The sequence below is a fragment of the Simochromis diagramma genome, unplaced genomic scaffold, assembly GCF_900408965.1.
Source record: "Simochromis diagramma unplaced genomic scaffold, fSimDia1.1 OVJJ01000682.1, whole genome shotgun sequence".
Lineage (NCBI taxonomy): Eukaryota > Metazoa > Chordata > Actinopteri > Cichliformes > Cichlidae > Simochromis > Simochromis diagramma.
This window is the reverse complement of record NW_024387359.1, coordinates 3,746,866-3,765,666: the sequence shown is the minus strand read 5'-3', so window position 1 is coordinate 3,765,666 and position 18,801 is coordinate 3,746,866. Positions and strand designations below refer to the sequence as shown.

At 39.5% G+C, this 18,801-nt stretch overlaps 1 protein-coding gene across 3 annotated transcripts in view; it reads right to left on the bottom strand.

Annotated features, from left to right (window-relative positions):
• Window positions 1-620: 620 nt before the first annotated feature.
• Window positions 621-18,801, bottom strand: part of zfyve16 (zinc finger, FYVE domain containing 16) — a 41,068-nt gene continuing 22,887 nt past the window's right edge. For 2 of the 3 annotated variants that reach the window (XM_040007405.1, XM_040007406.1), the window contains exons 6-19: window positions 16,414-16,590; window positions 16,185-16,324; window positions 11,615-11,831; window positions 11,341-11,463; window positions 10,489-10,644; window positions 10,174-10,398; window positions 9,520-9,602; window positions 9,062-9,166; window positions 8,156-8,306; window positions 7,958-8,038; window positions 7,708-7,870; window positions 7,456-7,561; window positions 7,141-7,317; window positions 621-5,704 (exon numbers count right to left, since the gene is read on the bottom strand). In XM_040007405.1, the coding sequence (XP_039863339.1) occupies window positions 5,528-5,704; window positions 7,141-7,317; window positions 7,456-7,561; window positions 7,708-7,870; window positions 7,958-8,038; window positions 8,156-8,306; window positions 9,062-9,166; window positions 9,520-9,602; window positions 10,174-10,398; window positions 10,489-10,644; window positions 11,341-11,463; window positions 11,615-11,831; window positions 16,185-16,324; window positions 16,414-16,590 (2,081 nt within the window). In that variant the 3' untranslated portion in view covers window positions 621-5,527. The remainder of the gene's footprint in view (window positions 5,705-7,140; window positions 7,318-7,455; window positions 7,562-7,707; window positions 7,871-7,957; window positions 8,039-8,155; window positions 8,307-9,061; window positions 9,167-9,519; window positions 9,603-10,173; window positions 10,399-10,488; window positions 10,645-11,340; window positions 11,464-11,614; window positions 11,832-16,184; window positions 16,325-16,413; window positions 16,591-18,801) is intronic. The other variant, XM_040007407.1, reaches the window with a different exon arrangement.

Genomic DNA, 18,801 nt, shown 5'->3' with positions numbered 1-18,801 from the left:
GTAATGGAGGGGAAAAAAGGTGGACTTTGTAAAAATCAATAAGTTTTACATAAACCACTGCCGTACGTTTCAGAGATGTTTGCACGGCAGTATAAACGGCACAATTTCCCCTCATACCCGCTTTCTACATTAGAATAAAAACTCACATTTTTCCTTTTTCAAACTACTCAATAACAACAACAATAATAATAATGATGATAATGGTGGTAATGGTAATAATAACAACTTTAGATAATCCACCATAAAGAACAAAAGCGGCTTTAGGTGGAAAATAGTAAGTCTTTGTGAGCTCCTGATTAAAGTGTGGTTGGTGTTTAGTAAAGGACCTTAAATACAGATTCAATATAAATACAGATTCAGACTCAGCTTATTCAGTCCACTGAACACATTTCGTTTGCATAGGTTTTTTACAGGTCAGATTTATAGCCAATCTAAATCTTTGGACAACCTTTTATGTTAGCAGAAAATATCATCTGCAGATTAGGTGTACATAAATGCAGTTTTCAGGCAATAGATCACGGCCTCTCCAAAGGGTGAGAGATTTCTACTGAAGCAAGAAAGCCTCCCAATTTAACATTCAGTCATTGCATGCATGGCTAAAAATCAACACAGTCAGTTATGGCAGTTGACCTTTCTAGTGTTTAATAAACATATCTCACATGGAGAAGTTAATCAACAACTCACAGATTTCAGTGATTAAAAAAAACTGTATAAACCTTCATACATCTAGAAGACTGCAATCAACCTGGAGGTTTACAAGTCTTTACACGAGTATTCATAATAACCCAGTTGTTGCTAAGAATTAGAGCACGACTTGCAGAAGAGTTCATAACTAAGCTCAGTATTCAGATTTTTACCAAAAACATTCATGTCAAACGAAAGCGCTTCATGTATTTTGAGATTAGATATTTCCACCTTCTAACAATTAATTCATTTCTTGATTTGTTTCTCCTCTCAAACAGCTTGCTACACAAACTGCAGAATTAATGTAGCCAACCTTCTATCAAAAATATTAACTTTTTTTTCTTTTATACCAACATTTCAAAAATAACTTTTAATATTTAAAAAATGCACAAGGTTTGATACAATCTCTATGTGTACAGGATATCATCTATACATTTGGAAAAAAAGTCCTGACTGAAAAGTGAGATGAGATGCGACACAATGCACTTTGCCCTAAAAAACAAAACAAAACAAACAAACTCAGACCTAGCTTTAGACAAATGGAGGCTGCAAAACACTGCTACAAACAGTGGACACAAAAGTGAATGCATTTTACAGGGACATAACCTCTGTGTACTCTGAGTTTCAGGAACATTTATTATTCCGACTCATAAGAGATAACTGCCAGTTTGGATCCAGAAATATCATTACCAAAAAAAAAAAAAAAAAAAGGTTTGGTTTGACAGATTGCCTTCAGGCATCTGTCAAACCAAACCTTTTTTTTTTCTAACACATCAGCACACTGATATTTATAAAGTGCCTAAAGCTGTTATAAAGACATTAAATAATGCTAAAATATGAACCCAGTATAAAACAGCTCCTACTCCAATCAATAAACTGAGGAAATTAGCTTTTTTTGTCCTTCTGCACAAAACCTGGATGAGAAGATTGATACCACTCTTATATTTGTGTGTTAATTTTAAACTAAAGCCACAAAGCTGCTAGATGAGACTTGAATTTAGACTGGAAACCACCGTCGTGTCTCAGTTCTTGGCTACTTGAATGATAGAAAAGGACCACCAAACAAGATTCAGCCAGCAGGAGGCTGTAATCATCAGTACTGATGATAGTGGCTTTGCTAGCTTACTAGCTAACAGCAGCAGACAGCAAATTGTCCATATGGGTGGTCAGAGGCAGAACAAGTTTAGAACATGCAGTAAATCGCGGGACAACCGGAGTCTAACATTCAGAATGTCATTTCATTTAAGAGCAGAACGTGACATGTCCATTTGAGAATTAATCAGTCCAAACTTACACACTAGACAAGTCAGCATGTAGTAGTAGTTTTAGTACTACATGAAGTGAACTAACATTATGAACGAAATTGAGACCAAGCATAGGAATTATTTATCTTAAAAGAAATGGTCAATAGAGAATTAGCTCTGAAAAGTTGGGCCAATAACAACACTTAAAAATAATAATTTGGCTAATAATTAAAATGTTATTGTTCTGCCTTTTCTGCAACAGAAACCAAAGTCTTCATTAGAACAAAATAACCAGTTGTTTCAGCATCTTGTAGTCGGCACAGAATTAAGGTGACAATATTTGAGTGTGTCAGTCAATGGCAGCCTTAATGGCTGCCATTGACTGACTTTACCAGCTAACATCAGACTTAATGTCTGATGTTAGCTGGTAAAGACAATTAGCTGCTCTATCCATGTAAACAGACTAAAAACCAACCACCAATTAACTCAATTAACTCCAGTGTTTTTCATCCTTCTTTCTAAACATCAAACAAAATATACCGAATAATTCGTAAGCTTTGATGGTTTTTGAAGGTTGAAGGAGGCCAGGCTACACAGTTTCACCCGTTTCTACCCATCACACTGAACTAAGCTAAGCTAATTCGTGAACATAGACTATATAAAAGATAGAGGTAGCCTCTGGGCTTGTAAAGTGGAGCCAATGTGGAAGAGCTTTAACTCTAAATTTCTATAAATGGCCAACAGGAGGCGACCAGACTGAATAGCAATAGTTTCAGTCTGATCCATCCATCACGCCTCACATCCAATTCAAAAACACTACAATGCTCACAATGAAAACAGGCACTTTCAGTCCCACATAACTGGTGACATTACTGTGGCCAATTCCATTGTTTATATACAATCTGTGTTAGTGACTTGATAATAGTGTAATCAATCTTCTCATCTGAAAGAATCATCTTCATTTTTTTTAAATAACTAGTAAAAGTTGTGAGATGAACTGAATGAAAGAGTTCTCATTAGCTGTGCGAAAACAACATTTAACTGAGACTGAAGCAGATAACGTAAAACATCTTAAAGGAGAAAATAATCATTAGTATTTTGTGTTTGATCTGGCAAGAAGTCATCAACACTGAAAGAGCATCTCTGTGAAAAACAGGAGGGATTTTTTTGTTTTAACTCCCCTGACTGGACATTTTAATCCAGAAGCAGAGTGTGTACAATTAATATAGCATCCTCTTTGTTAAATTTACACCACCTTCTGAGAAATAAAAACTGTCGGGATTGACATCATCTTTTCTTTTGTAAGATCTCAGTGTGAAATGAAACCTCAGTGTGAAGATGGATGATCAAATAATAATGGTAAGATTTTAAGACAAACATACTATTGGATCAATTTTGTGCCAGCAGGATGATGGAAACAGAAACTAAAGCTCTGAGAAGAGCTACACCTGCAAGCTCAGTAATGAGCAGCTTTAACGTCAGCTACTCACCAAGAAAGACAAATTCAACTACAAGAGAATATTTTAACCCCTCACCTCCACCAGTTGTATTTGGATACAGAACTATCCAAATAGTTCTGTAGTTTCATCAAGGTCAGTAGGTCAACACTCTTAATCCTGCCAAAATATACCTGTCATATGTTCACTTTTTAGGAATAAAAAAAAACATTTGTAAAGTCCCAGACGCAAACTTCAGCCATATTACTGACACACACACACTGGGCCTCATGCAGGAAAGACTCACTCCCACAGGTTTGTTTCCATCACTCTCATTGCCTGTAAGGAAAGTGTGGCCTTATAATTACGAATTATAATTGACAGAATAAATAAATCCTTGATTATTGCTGCTGTTGTACAATCAGGGCTCAGAGAAATGTTTTTCAGATGCTTTCAGCTGAGAGGATTACGAAGTGTCATCTAGACACTGAGCTAGCCAAACATCTGGGCAGCTCAGTTGAGCTAACCGTTTGCACTGGTGAGGCTGCCTCCCCTGAATGAGTTGCATCCTGCACTTTTGTCGTGTGAAATTCATGTATATTCTAGACCTGTCGTTTAATGTAGTGCACAGTCTCTGCTTTTATCCACATTGGAATGTGTTTCTTTGACTTGGATACATCTTCATTGGATTTTTTGTCATAATGGCTGTCGTTTTTCTTTAAAGTCTGACATTTTATTGGCGAATATAAGATCGGTAACTTGTACACGTTATTCACTGTCAGCTTGTTAGGTTGTTGTGCATCAACGATTAGTTGTTGTGTAACACTTAACTGACAATAAATAAAGCAGAACAAGTAACAAAGCATGACAGGTCTAGATGTCAATTAAACCAGTGATTCTGTCACACAAAATGAACACACTTAAGCATTATGTAAAAACTCAATAATTGTTAACAGTTAACAATTATATGTCAATTATATTTGACATATAATTTAACATATAAATTATATGTCAAATATAATTTAAATGAAAAACAAATAAATAAATGAAAAAAGGGGAGAGTCGTGAGAGTACCAGAGTGTTTTAGTAGGCAGCTGGGAAATAATTGGGAGTTGTTTTTAACATAAAGCTAAAATTAGCATCACTGGTCCATGCCATGCTGGTTGGGAGATTGTTGCTGCAAACGGGGCAGGGAGCAGCAGTGGATGTGTGTGCACCAAGAGACCTGCATAGCAGTTACATTGTGAGTGGAAGAGAGCTGAAGCCTCTGCTATCCAACTGTTACTTGTTGCAGAAAGCAGACTCAATTGAGGGGAAAAAAAAAACCCAGACCCTGAGCAATATAGACATAAAGGCGATTGTTAATCCTCCCTGTAGATAGACCTTGTTGATCAAACACTCTACTTTTCTTAGCTTGAGTTGAGTTAAACCGGGAGAAACTCTGGGCACGTGGATAGGTGTCCTTTAGAGCAGTGCACTGTAATGAAGTTTGGTTTAGTTTTTATAAATTATCATTAAAAGGCAAACTTGGAATTTCAATCAAATATCATTCATCAGCCCAGCCCCAGGACATAGTTACAAAAAGGTTTCCTGCAGAAGGCCCATTGTTTTCCTGTGCAGTATCATCACAACCATCATGTCAAATGAGAGCATAGTACCTTGAGAGAAAGTGAGCCCTGTGATGTCTGCATTTAGAACAAGCCAACTATGTATGTCAAGTAGCTCTATAGTAACCTGATCACCTGTCTACGCTCATTAATGTCCCTACTTTTAATGTAAAAATAATGAGAGCCATTTCCATAGTGTCTGTAGGAAACATTCACTGAGGTACTCCACACTGACGGAGGCCAGCAGGGAGTCTGGAAGGCAGAGCAGAGGAAAGCGCTTTGAATAGTTTGGTTGCTTTTGGTCATGTTGTCATATTTCTTGTTTAGTGTTTGGCTTCTTGTATTAAAGCAGCTTTGGTGAACATGAAACACTCAAAAGTACAATGGCTTCTTAACAGAAGACCATCATCCAATCATTGATCCCTCTAAATCACAAACCTCAGGGTGGAAATGTTTTTCTTCCTGTGTGGGTGAATGCTGCTCCAGCTGGGAACAAGCATCCTGCCTGAAGCTGCAGCTTTGTTTTTGCTTTTTTGCCTCCAAAACTTTGAGTGTGTCATGGTCTACATGCACATTCAATGGCATGTGTGATATAGAACATGAACTCCATGTCCATGGCAGTCTGTGGCACACTTGCACTCTCCCCATGGATGACAGGGATCAGAGCGCTGTCCATCTCATTCATGTAGCGCTGTGGGAGAAGACTGCCTTTGGAGCCAGCCTGGTACTCCACCTGAGAAAAAACAGTAAAGAAATATTCAAAAGGCTTTAAAGTGCTAAACACAATAAATCCAAATAGGGCTGTCACAATACCAGATGTTCACTTCACGATTACTGTGGTCAAAAAACTTCCCAAAACCTATTAGGGGTGCAACGATACACAAAATTCATGGTTCGGTTCGATACTTTTTTCGATACAAAAAAAAATGTTCATGCTTTTTTAATTTGTCATTTATTAAAATTATAAATATATATTTTATCTCAAAAGTACAGTTTTTAAATTTAATGTTGCTGAAACAACGAAATAATAATAAAAAAATTAATCTGATCGAGAAATCACTCATCTTTGGAGAAGAGAGTTTATTACAGAGAAATGGCTCTTTCCAAAATAAAAGCTATACTATACGCTTCTTCTGGGGTATATTCTCAGCAGCATATTAAACATATCAGGTCCCCATAAGGAGAATCATGTGCTAACGGCTGTCTAAATGACTCGGGTAAAGTTTGTAGCATGCATGCTTGTTGTTTTTGTCTGCTTCCACTTGTCTTTGCACTAGGATGATGTCGGCGTAAATGTGCAGTCATATTCGTTGTGTTCCCACTAGTGCTTTCAGGTTAATCTCGTTGAAATGACGTTAACGCCACAACACGGCAAATCTCCATTAACGAGCTACCCCTGATCGCCCTGTGCATGGGGCTAGACGGCCAACACGTTAACGAGCTAACTGCGCTAACACACTAGTTCCCACCCATGTAATTGAGCATTGCGTGGCACATCCAACATACTGTTTTACTTTAGTCCATGACGCGCTTACCTTCAGGGTCATACGTCACATGAAAACCAAAATAATTCCAAATGCCAGATCTGAATGAGGGTGGGGGAGGTTCAATTTGCCATGTTGCAAGGAGAGCTTAACTTCTGTCTCGCTAGCTTGCCTTGCGCTCTTCCTTCTGAAGATGCTCTCTGCGTTGAGCGCTCAGTGGATCTGCGCTCGACAGTGCAGCCTAGGCGGAGTAGTCGAACGCAGATTCACTGAGCGCTCAACACAGACAGCATCGTCAGAAGGAAAGTTGATAAAATAAATTACAAATTTTGTATTGTTCGATACATATGCGTACCGAACCGAAAGCACTGTATCGAACGGTTCAATATCGATACGAATATCGTTGCACCCCTAATATATATACACACACGCACACATATGGTTAAACTCAAAACACAAGCATATGAAGGTGGTGAGAAAGTCTGTAACCATAACTGATCAAGAGAATTCAAAAATGACCATTAGAGTGGTGATACTAGTGTGTGATTTTTAAATACAGTCAGTCATCATTAATACATCACTATTGTTGCATCTGCATTTTCAAATACCTTGTAAGACCACTCTGCTAATGCAGAATGGTCTTAAAAAGGTTTTACAATATTAACCTGAATCACTGCTCGTTTACCATGTCAGCCTGTGTCGAGACACACAGTGAGAGTGAGTTGATGCCGCTGGAAGTGAGAACGGCGAGGTGAGGAGTGAGAGCGCTGCAGGTTGCCAACGCTATTTCCTTCTGAAAAACACTGCAGGATGATAAGACAGATGCCAGGTTGCAGTCTGGAGACTTCAGCTGGTAGAATACCTGAACAGAAATACAGTTCAGGTAATGCACACATCACGACTTTTAGATGGCTTTAGAACTCAGAATGGAAACCTCATTCAGTTCACAGAAGGTGTCAGATAGGAGCAAACAATTTGATGTGAAAAAAGGAAAAATTACCTCAGTGCATGTAATCAGCCGATTGTCTGACTCAAACTCAGTGTCTTGTTGCATCCTCACACTACACACTCCATCTAGGGATCTTCCATCAACTCCACTAGTTTTGCTGCAGGAATACAAATTCACAGGGTCACAGTAGAAAGTACTGTTTTCCCAGAGATTTAAACTGCATCGTGTTTTAGTTAAAATATGATCAAATACTGGCATTGGCAAACACATACACACATGGAGTAAATCATTGCGTGCAGTTACCCCGTGTTGACAGGTGGATTCCACTCCACCCAGCGGACAGTCACATTCTCTCTGAGCTGCTCATCATTAATCTTGCCACAGGGTATGTGGAAGTTTGTCTGCTCCCTGAGGGCAGAGCGAAGAGATTCCATGGTCTCTGGAGGGATTTGCACCATCAACCCATCTGGTAAAAACAAAACAATTGACTAGTCTGGCCCAGCAATAACAGAATGGACATAAGTATTTCAGAGCCAACAACCAGTCACAGTACCTTCTACAATGCTGGACTTCGCAATGAAACCTGAGGAGGCTTTAAGTGCTCCATTGAACACCACAAAACTGGCCCCAGTGACTGTAACAAAACACAAACCCCCAGAAGTTCATATATGCATGGTACAACAAAATGCTTGCCTCTAATGTTTTATTTTTCAAAAACAGAGGAGTATGGAGCATTTCTAAAGACACTCACCTGTCCGAGACTTCCCAGGCATGCTGTTGGCCTGGGTTTGGTAATTTCCCTCCTCATTCTGGTAACAGACCAGGTGAGAGTCGGCCTCCGAGCTGAATCTTGCTCCAATGCTGATGACATGTTCATTGGATGCATTTATCACCTTCTGCACCTGAAAAATACAGAAAAATATACATTTCTGTACAACACTGCTGTGTGCCAACTTTTGCTTTATTTACTTATTATTTTTACATACATACATTGTTTGATTTTGGCCTGTTGTAAAGAGAATTTTAAAACGACAAGGGAATCATTTTCTGGTTGTTCATTCAAAACAGATCTTACTACACATTCTTTAATAGATAATTTATCAAGGGTTTATTAGGGTTTTTTTTCTCTAAATGCTACCTCTATCTTCAGCCTCCAAAACGTATTTTTATTTGCCAATGATGGCCCTAACACACCACGATACAACTATATGAAACTAAGTAGCTTTGACTTGTTTGTACAAGACAATTTCTCAACATGTGGCAGGACAATTTACGAAAGAAAGTAAAGAAAAACATATTGTACTGATCATTCAACTGATTTAATCTACTTTGTACCCTTTTCAGTTAACCTTTGCAGGGAGTGAGAGGACGACCACTTAAACCTAATTTCTAAACCAATATGTTTCTAGAAGTTACAGAAATTTTGGGAGTTGTTTGTAGTTTGATTACCAAAAAATTAACCCAAAGCATTTGTAAATAAAGAAGTCAACATCTACTGAAACCAAGTACATGAAGCTTGGGCACTAAAACACCTGAGAAGTTATTCTTTTTTTAGTTGCGACTGTGACAAATGACATATTCAAGCATGATTAATGTTTATCTAAATCCTAACCAGAATCTGAACAAGTTTATTTTACAAAATTAAAGGAACTCTTACCTCACTGAAGCTACTTTTGGGAATGTCAATGTAGCTGTGGCCCATCTCCATGTGGATCCTCAGGCCCTCCACCACTGACAGGCTATACTGGTAGTTCCTTAGATCCTGGATGAGAACAGTTTATAGAATCTGAACTCATCAAAGTGTTCTAATCAATTTTTTTCAAGTCTGCCAATAATCAGCATCACAAAAGTGTCTATGACTGTTGTCCTAATAACATTTATGTTCAAAAACCTTTCACCAAAAGCCCAGTATAAAACAAATTAATTTTAAACTGTCAATCATCAAAATCAAAAACTACTCTGCCAGACACCCATGAAATCTGCATTACTTAAAATGTGGCTTGAGTGGAGTTAAGAATTATGTGTAGTTTTAGCTCTAACAAAATTTTGCCAAGCTTCTCAATTATAAATAAATCTTATTTTCTTTATTGCAAAATCTTATTTTGCACTACTTACAGCCAATAAATTCATAATGGTGTGTCCTGTCTCTCGATACACTGACTGCCGAAAACGGATACTTATCAGTGTGGTGGGATACGCTGAAAAACAAAAACATATGTAAATAAACCATAAAAGCACAATATGTATCACTTGTCCCTGTGTCTTTCTCCTAGAGGAGCCTATATGCTTACAGACAGTAATTTACAATGGTTTAGTAATTTAACTTGTAGAGGGGTTTACCTTAAGGTATAAAATGTGTTAGTGTGACTGCTTTTGTGATTTGAGCTATATAAATAAAACTGAATTGAATTGAATTGAAATGAACTAAAAAACGTAATCTATAAACAAATATATCACCATTTACAAATACAATTTTGTCCAAAAGTCCAAAATCTAAATAAATTAAACTTACTATCAGGTATACTGGCAAAAAGTTAAAGGTAAAATAAGCTCTTTACAAATGAGAAGGTGGAACTGGGGTATTTTTTATTTACTCAGCAAACTGCTGAAACTAATCGTTTTAACAATAATAATAATAATAAACTAATAACCATAATGTTTCAGAAGAGCAGGGTTTTTTTTCATTTTCAACAAATCAAAGTTTAAGATTACTATGTTTTAATATGAAATAACACTCAGTGTTGTCATGAGCAACAAAGATTTACATACAGTTGTATTCAGCTCCAAGACGCAAAAGCAGTCTCAGTGGAAAGACTTTGGCCCAGGGCACCTCCAGTTTCTGAATGAGCAGGCCAAACAAGAATGGCTGTGAAGGGAGAGTGAGGCCGTCTAGAGACTGGCAGGTGGGAGAGAAGAATACCATCCCAGCATGATCCTTACTGCCCAAGAAACTACTTGTAAAAGTCACATTATCCAGCTCCTCCACAAACCTCCCTGTAACACAAGATAATGATTATGTTATCCTTTATAAGCTAAAGGTGTAGTTATTAAAAGTTGCAAAGGCAGGCTGAAGGCAGGTATTACCTTTTTGGGCATCCTGGAAAATGCTGAGATATATGGTAAAGAGGTCTTTGGGAAGAGTTTTTTCTTGAGGCAAACACTCCAACAGAAATACTAACTCTTTCTGTCCCAGAGCCTGCAGCCCATTAGAGCCAAAACACCAGCATTCCCTGCCAGAGTCTGGAAGAGTTCACACAAGAGTTAATACATTGGAAGGCATGTGAGGATTCACAAGATTTGAAAGAGGAAATATGAGATACACTACCAGTCAAAAGTTTGGACACACATTCTTGTTTAATGTTTTTTTCTTTATTTCTACTGTTTGCTACACTGTAGATACATACTAAAGACATCAAATATATGACGGAAGATATCTGGAATTATGTAGCAAAAAAAAATAATTTAAAAAAAGATAAATAACTCTAAATATGTTTTATATTTTACATTCCTGAGAATAGCCACACTTTGCTTTGTTGACAGCGCTGCCAATCCTTGGTCTTCTCTCAATGAGCTTCATGATGTAGTCACCTGAAATGGTTTTCACTTCAAAGGTGTGCCTTGTCAGGTTCATTTGGCCTCCACAGTCACCTGATCTGAACCCACTGGAGATGGTTTGGGATGAGATGGACCACAGAGTGAAGGGAAAAGGGCCAGCAAGTGCTGAGCATCTCTGGGAACTCCTTCAAGACTGCATAAAACCATTTCAGGTGACTACCTCATGAAGCTCATGGAGAGAATGCCATGACTGTGCAAAACAGTAATCAAAGCAAAGGATGACTATTTTGAATAATGTAAAACATAAAACATGTTTTGAGTTATTTCACACTTTTTAGTGTACTACATAATTCCATATTTGTTCATTCATATTTCACTTACATGTCACCAGTTTGACATTGACTAGCAGGTTGGCATTAAGAATGAATGTCAGAGGACGGGGTCCGCCTTCTTCTAGTAAGTGCAGAATCTGACATGGAGCAGGATTCTCCTCAACTAAAACATCTAAACAGAAAACACAGCAGAGCGATTATTAAAGCATTTCGCATAAAAGCCAGTGTGAGACTTACATTTCACTCTGATCCAAGCACAACAGAAAGACATAAGATGTCCAGATGTGCAAAAAGAAACAAAGAGATTCATGTCTAAAACACACCTCCTCCTTCGTCCTCTCCAGTGGCAATGAGCAGTGGAGGCAGCTCGTCTTCATTGTCTGGCAGCAGACTGGGAAACCTGTTCACTGAAGAACCAATTCCACAAAGCAATGCGAAATCCCAGGGTCCAGACACTGGGCGGCAAACTACCTCTGCTGCCACAGCAGCCTCAGGGGAAGATGCACTGTTAACTCCGGTCTCTGCCCCAGGTAAGCCAGGCTGAAATAAGAATGTCATTTCATGTAATACCATCGTCAATGGACTAATTTTTATTGTCCTTTTTTTTTAATTTCTATTTATTGTCTATCTAATTGTCTATTTTAGTGTAGCAGTACTAGAAAATGCCAGGTTGCCAAGAAGCACATAAATCAGCTGCTTCTCAAGAGTTTCTCATCATGTGTATGAACGTCAACTTGTCCATGTTGGACAGCAGCTGGCAGCACTTGTTTTCAATTTATGAAAGAGTTTCTAGGACCTCTGGCCCTGATATTTGACATGGATATATGGAGTAGAAGGGCCAGCGACCTTAGCTGCAGTTCAATACACTGGGAGTGTATGCCGTTATTTTTGTGCCACTATTCTGAGCGCACGTAAAAAAAATTTGAGCGCAAGTGAAAAAATGTTTGCAGGTGCAAGTGTTGCATTTTGAGAAGAAATTTATTTTGAGCGAAGAAAAGCTGAATTTGAGCGAACAAAATTCATTGCTGCATGCAAAAAATGTATTTCAGTGTTTGCTGAACACTGAAATCCACTGCTCTCAACGTGTTGCTCGTGCTCTCAACGTGTTGCTCGCATTCTCAACATTTCTGCCCGTGCGCGTTCAACTCTTTGTGTACGCCGTTATATTTGTGCCACAAAACCAGCCAATCACAGACTTGGATGCAAAAATATCTGATTGGCTGTTCTGGTCTCCAATCAGCTCGAAATGACGAAATGCAATATCCCAGAATCCATTTCGTCCAAAACTCAAACGAGGCAGTGGCAGAGGAACACAGAGTGGCGGAGTTTGAAATATTTCTCTTTATGGGTCATGAAATAAACTTTTAAGATATTTTCATGCAATAATGGTGCTGTGTAAACTTCAAATACCTGCTCGATTCATCAAGACATCACATATTTCCATAATGCTCTAACGTTTTCGGAGATGCCTGTTACCCACCAGCTGACCGGGTGGTCACTCAGGTTAAACATAATATAGAAAGCTCAACTGACAAAAAAAAAAATCGGCCGACTACACCACCAGGTATTATAGGAAAAACCATAAAGCCTTTAAACTAAAACAAACGCTGTTGTGACAGTGATGTACACTGTCTTGTTGGTATATATGTATGATTTGTATCACCTTCATGTTTCCAAACCGATACCATGAGCAGCAGCTTTTACAGCTGTGGCTCCAGCAAACATCAGCTGATACTAGAAATTAATTTTAAATAAATTCTAACAACAGCTTATCGAGCTTGAACGTGCTGTTGTTGTTTAGCGCAACATCCGCTGGTTTCCTGTTTCCGGCGCAAAGTGGGAGATAAACAAACAAGAGAGACAGCTGATCATTGATTGGTTTTATGATTGAAGTAGCAACAGGAGAGGGAGGGAGAGAGAATGACGGGAGAAGAGGCAGCTGTGCAACGTAAAGACAGAATAACTCCAGCTTTGTCTTTTTTCATTATAGCTGAAGTACGGTACTAATCGCGTTCCTTTTCCTCTCAATACGGATGTATTGTAATTGGTCCAGCCCAGAGTTGATCATGACCAATTGGCTAATCCACCACCTTTCATTGTTTATACCGTTACAAAAATAAACAAACATAAAAATGAAAAAACACCATCAGCCCACCGGGCAAATGCCCGGTATGCCCAATGGCCAGTCCAGCTACGCGGTCAGCTGGTGGGTAACAGGCATCTCCGAAAACGTTAGAGCATTATTGAAATATGTGATGTCTTGATGATTTCAAACTCCGCCACTCTGTGTTCCTCCGCCACTGCCTCGTTTGAGTTTTAGACGAAATGGATTCTGGGATATTGCATTTCGTCATTTCGAGCTGATTGGAGACCAGAACAGCCAATCAGATATTTTTGCATCCAAGTCTGTGATTGGCTGGTTTTGTGGCACAAATATAACGGCGTACGCAAAGAGTTGAACGCGCACGGGCAGAAATGTTGAGAGCGTGAGCAACAATCAATCAATCAAGGCTTTATTCGCCACGTGCAGGTTGCCCTGCAGTGAAATAGGACCCCCCCCTTACACACACAACACAGACATCACATGGGGATACAGGTCGGAGATCGGTAGCGTTACAGAAAAAAAACACTGAAATATACACTACAATGGGAAAGTACAAGAGGAAAAAAAGAGACCTCTACTCATGCTGGGCTCCTGGGAGGACAGCATGAGAACAGGAAACAAAAAAACTCCTCTGCACAAAAAAGCACATAAATGTCCACCGCACAACATTATGGAACACGTGACAAGCCACAGGGTCAGGTGGGGGTGAGGAGCAATCCGAAGCAAACACAGCAGCCATCCTGCCCAGCGCAGGATGGCAGCTGTCCCAGAATACCATTCCAGCGTGAACTCAGACCCGCCGTGTTCCCAGGAGGGAACAAGCATCGAAGGCGTTTGGAAAGGGAGGGGGGATGAGTGTGTGCATATCGGTGTATATGTATGTGTGTGCGTGTCCAGAGTTCAGCTGAGACAGTGTCCTTCGCCCTGCTAGGCTAAGAAAACAGTCTTCCAGCCAACCCAGGTGGCCTTGCATGGAATGGGAAGGAACAGACTAAACACAGTCGTTATCAGGGTGTTCTTGTTTGGCTCCAGCCTTGCGACCGCAGCTGGCGCCGAAAGGGTATCCGCATGAAGTGATGGTGCTTTTTACTTTAGTGCGAACAGCTCATATGAATTTCAAAGCAGTTCTAACAGTCCAACACTGGTCTCTCAATCTCCTGTTGGAGAACCGTGAGCTTTGCCATGATGTTATCAAACTTGCGCTCTGTGATGTTGTCATTCTTGTGCTCAAAGAGCCGATTCTGAGAACTAATGACCACAGTGAGCCTCCCCAAGATGTCATCCAATTTGTGCTCAGAGATGTTATTCCGAGCGAGCCGTTCCAAGATGTAATCCAGTCTGCACTCAGAGATCTTATTCTGAGTATTCACGGCAGCCGTAAGCCTTTCCAAGATCTTATCCGTGCTGCACTCAATGAGTCCATTTTGAGAAACTCACGCCTCTCCCATTGTTTCAATCCCAGCGGGCAGCCTTGTGGGGGTTTGAACAGCCGGTTCCGCTTTCTTAATTCTTCAATAAGTCAGGACCAAGCCAGCTCCGATCAGCAAGAACCCTGTTACCATGGTTCCGTATAGGTAGATATCTTCAGCACTCAGGCTCACCCAAGCCCAAACTTCTCATTGAGAAAGGGGTGTCAATTGCATTCAGGGACCAGTTGATCAAATCCATAATTCCTCTTTTAGGTTTTAGAGAACAGACTGTGAGAGAGTGTTCCAGGGAAAAGTAATACAAAAAAACCACCAGACTAGACAAGGACATAAGAGGCTCAGCAGGGAAGGTAAGGGAGAGGAGGAGAGGAGAAAAGTGCGACCGCCTTCGTCAAGAGCAAGAGCAGAAAAAAAAATTGCGAGCGAGCGCAAATACAAAAACTGAGCGAGAGGGGCTGCTATTGTGTGTGTATGGATAATAGCAAACACTGAAATACATTTTTTGCACACAGCAATGAATTTTGTTCACTCAAATTCAGTTTTTCTTCGCTCAAAATAAATTTCTCCTCAAAATGCAACACTTGCACCTGCAAACTTTTTTTTACTTGTGCTCAAATTTTTTTTACGTGCGCTCAGAATAGTGGCACAAAAATAATGCCATAGGAGTGGAGTCTGTGGGACCACAGAATGAGAAACCCAAGTTAGCCGGGACTAGTTGGTCAGTAGTGACTGAACTTTCAAGACAGATGGGCATGTTGACTGTAATACTGGCTATTAAATGAGTGTAGGTATTTACAATGTATTTATACCAAAACAAGGGATCAGTAATTTGAGCCATTTGTTGAGTTATAAACCGGGGTGTATGTAAGTGGTCCGCAGGTGCGGGTTCACTGTCAAAATAAAAGACGCACACCAGATAAGAAGTTGCAACATGTGTTTGGGTACATAGGATTTTCTGGAGGAGGACAGACATTTGTTCAGAACTCTTAAAGATGTTGAAGAAGCAAGCTCCTTTAAGCAATTACATTGGTGTTCCTCCATCTCCAACGAAATGTCCAAAGGAGTCCAAACCGCAAAAGAAGCGCGTATTCTCGGAAAAGTGGTTGCAGGAGGTGAGCTGGCTTCAAACAAATGATGAACGCACAGAGATGTGGTGCAGAATATGCCGTGAAAATCCCACTCTAGCAGACAAAAACAGTGCCTTTTATATGTACGCAAACGCGCGTTGCAACTTCTTGTCTGGTGCGTGTCTTTTATTTTGACAGTGAATGCGCACCTGCGGACCACTTATGTGCACCCCTGGTTATAAAGTTCTAAAAAGGTGGAATCCTGATAGATGAGCTATGAGGATGATTGCCTTACTGTTGTCTCATCTGGGGTGACACCACTGAACTCTTGGGAGCTCCTGCGGCTCATCACAGACAGCTTGGCGGTGTCTGCCACCTCTCCATTGGGTAAGATACCATCAGCAAACCACACGCGCTTTTGCTCACGAGGACAACCTGATAACACAGAAAAAGGAAGTGTCTTCAGGGGTACAGTTAAGGAAAACAAGTGAAAGGTAAAGCAGACTGTGTAAGAATAACCTTACCGTCATTGCTTGGGTGTTTAAGAACAGACACAGGCACCATGACAGTAGGTGGTGGGGAGTTTAGAGTACCAGCAGCACGGGCCTGCTGTAAAGGGGGGATTGTGCTGCAGTATTCAGATGGGACATTTGGGTTTGGGCTAGGACCTGTAGGACTCATCATCCGTTCCAGAGCCTGGGCTACAACAGAAGGATGCTGTTAGAAGCATGTTCATTTTTTATTTTTTTTTAAAGGTGTTAACTCGAGTCTAAAAAGCTAGTTACCTGACTCATTTAGATGTAGAGACTAGTTTCTTGAATATGAATGTCTGTGAAATGGTGGCAATCTAATCTGAGGTTTTATTTAGATTTTCAAGTCCTCTTTAGAGTAAACTAAACTTCAGTGGTCAAATGATTTTTCATTATTAAAGTTTATTGTATTTCTGGAGAAGTAATTAAAGGCTGTGCCTTTTGAAACATGCTGGTTTTAGTAGTAAGGCACAACTTTTATTTTGAATGCAATCCATACATTTTTCCCAAGTGGCCCAGTTTACAGGTCTGTGTGACTGAGGCCTATAAGGCCCACTCAGCCTAAATTTCTCCCCTGCTACGAAGAACCAGGATATTTCTTTTTCCTTTAAAAAAAAAAAAAAATCTACAATTAATCTACAATTAATTAATGGTTGTTACAAAAATTAAAACAACATTTAAAAAAAGCATACAGAAGATAAAAGGGGGGACATGTCTACTGCAATGGCTACAAGATTGTGAATAATTTTCCTGTAATTAATAAGTTGTGTTTAGAAAGTGCAAGTGGTGGAGAACAAAGGAAAGCACTGCAACATATTATTATAGCTATATTTCATTGGTTTAATTAAAACGGACTTCCACTTTCTGCGGTTCTGTTACAGATTTGGAAAATAAGTGAGGACACTGGAGAAGGAAAAAGCATCTCTATCAGTAAGTTTCTTCAGAGAAGCCTGTTGAAAAAAAGCTGGACAGTATATTAGCAGTATCTGACCAATAATGGACTAACACAGATATATATCTAAATGTGTCTAAATGCAGTTTAAATATTGAATTTGTCAAGTATATAATATTCACACAGACTTCCACTGCAGGAATTTTAATTAAGAAATTCCTGACAAATAACAAAACGCCTCTCAAATTAGTTCTCTTACAGATGGACATCGACTCCATTGTCCTGGACTGCAGCTGGTAGCCCTCCATCTGTATTGCTGCCTCGGTGATTGTGTTGTTATGGAACATGAACCACTTTCCACCTGCTCCACATTCCCTTAAGTGTGGCTCTCTAGCTATCATTACCAGCTGCAGTCCAAGATGGTGGAGTTGGAGTCCCTCTTATTGCAGCAGGAGAAGCAGGTGAATGATACAGAAGAGTGCCGCTACATGTTTCCTCTAGCTCACTGACTAAAAGAATAAAATTGGTGGCAGCCAGTGGTACCCTTAAGCCGATACACCGATGGTATCAGTTCCAAAATCCTACGTTCTCAAACTATCACATTCACAAGATGTTCACAAAATGTGACCGCTATCCTTGATCATGAGGTCAAGTTTTAGGACGTACACTTATATATACACACACGTATAAATTTGAAACTCCTTCTTGCCTTGTTCTCAAGTTTCTGTATTCATAAAGTTCAGTGTTGGGGTGTAGGACTGTAGCGTACATCAGCATAACAGCTTTTCTAAAGCTGTTCCAGTTGGATATTGGTTTAGTCCCCAACATTGCTATAAGATGAGTTATTACTTTCAGGAAAACTGGCTATAGTGGAGAGGCTTTCAGAGCAGCTTTTCTCAGCGCTGCTGATCAAGCAATTATGTCGTATTATATTGATTATGTATCACATAGCTTTACTTATCTAGTATGTAATGACAGCAACAACAATGTCGCTTTCAAAAACACAGGAATGCAACCACAGCAGATTGAAACATTACAAAGATATTATGGTTATTTAGATCCTTGTTTCTATAATTTCTTTTAAGTAATTCAATTAGTATCAATAATTCAATTAGTATCAATGCAAGAACAGTTATTCACCTTGCTGTGCAACGAAAGGATGACATGGCAGAAAAAAAGTCAACCAAGGCTTAAGGCTATTTACTGACCCCATTTTCAGTGCAACGGTAACATAACCAAATATATTACTTAAAATGGAGACAAAACACTGATTTGCAATATATGCACACATTCTAAACTCAAACAATCCAGCACAGCAGCAGTACAAAGTTTCCAACATTTTATTCATTACAAGTAAGAAGCATCTTACCTCATCATCTCCTCCTCAACTAAAACACAATTAATCCACGTTATGACAAATCTCTCTCGCCAACTGACATCAGACCAGTCCTCACAGCTTTTCTGAAGCGGCTCCTCTCGTAAATAATAAC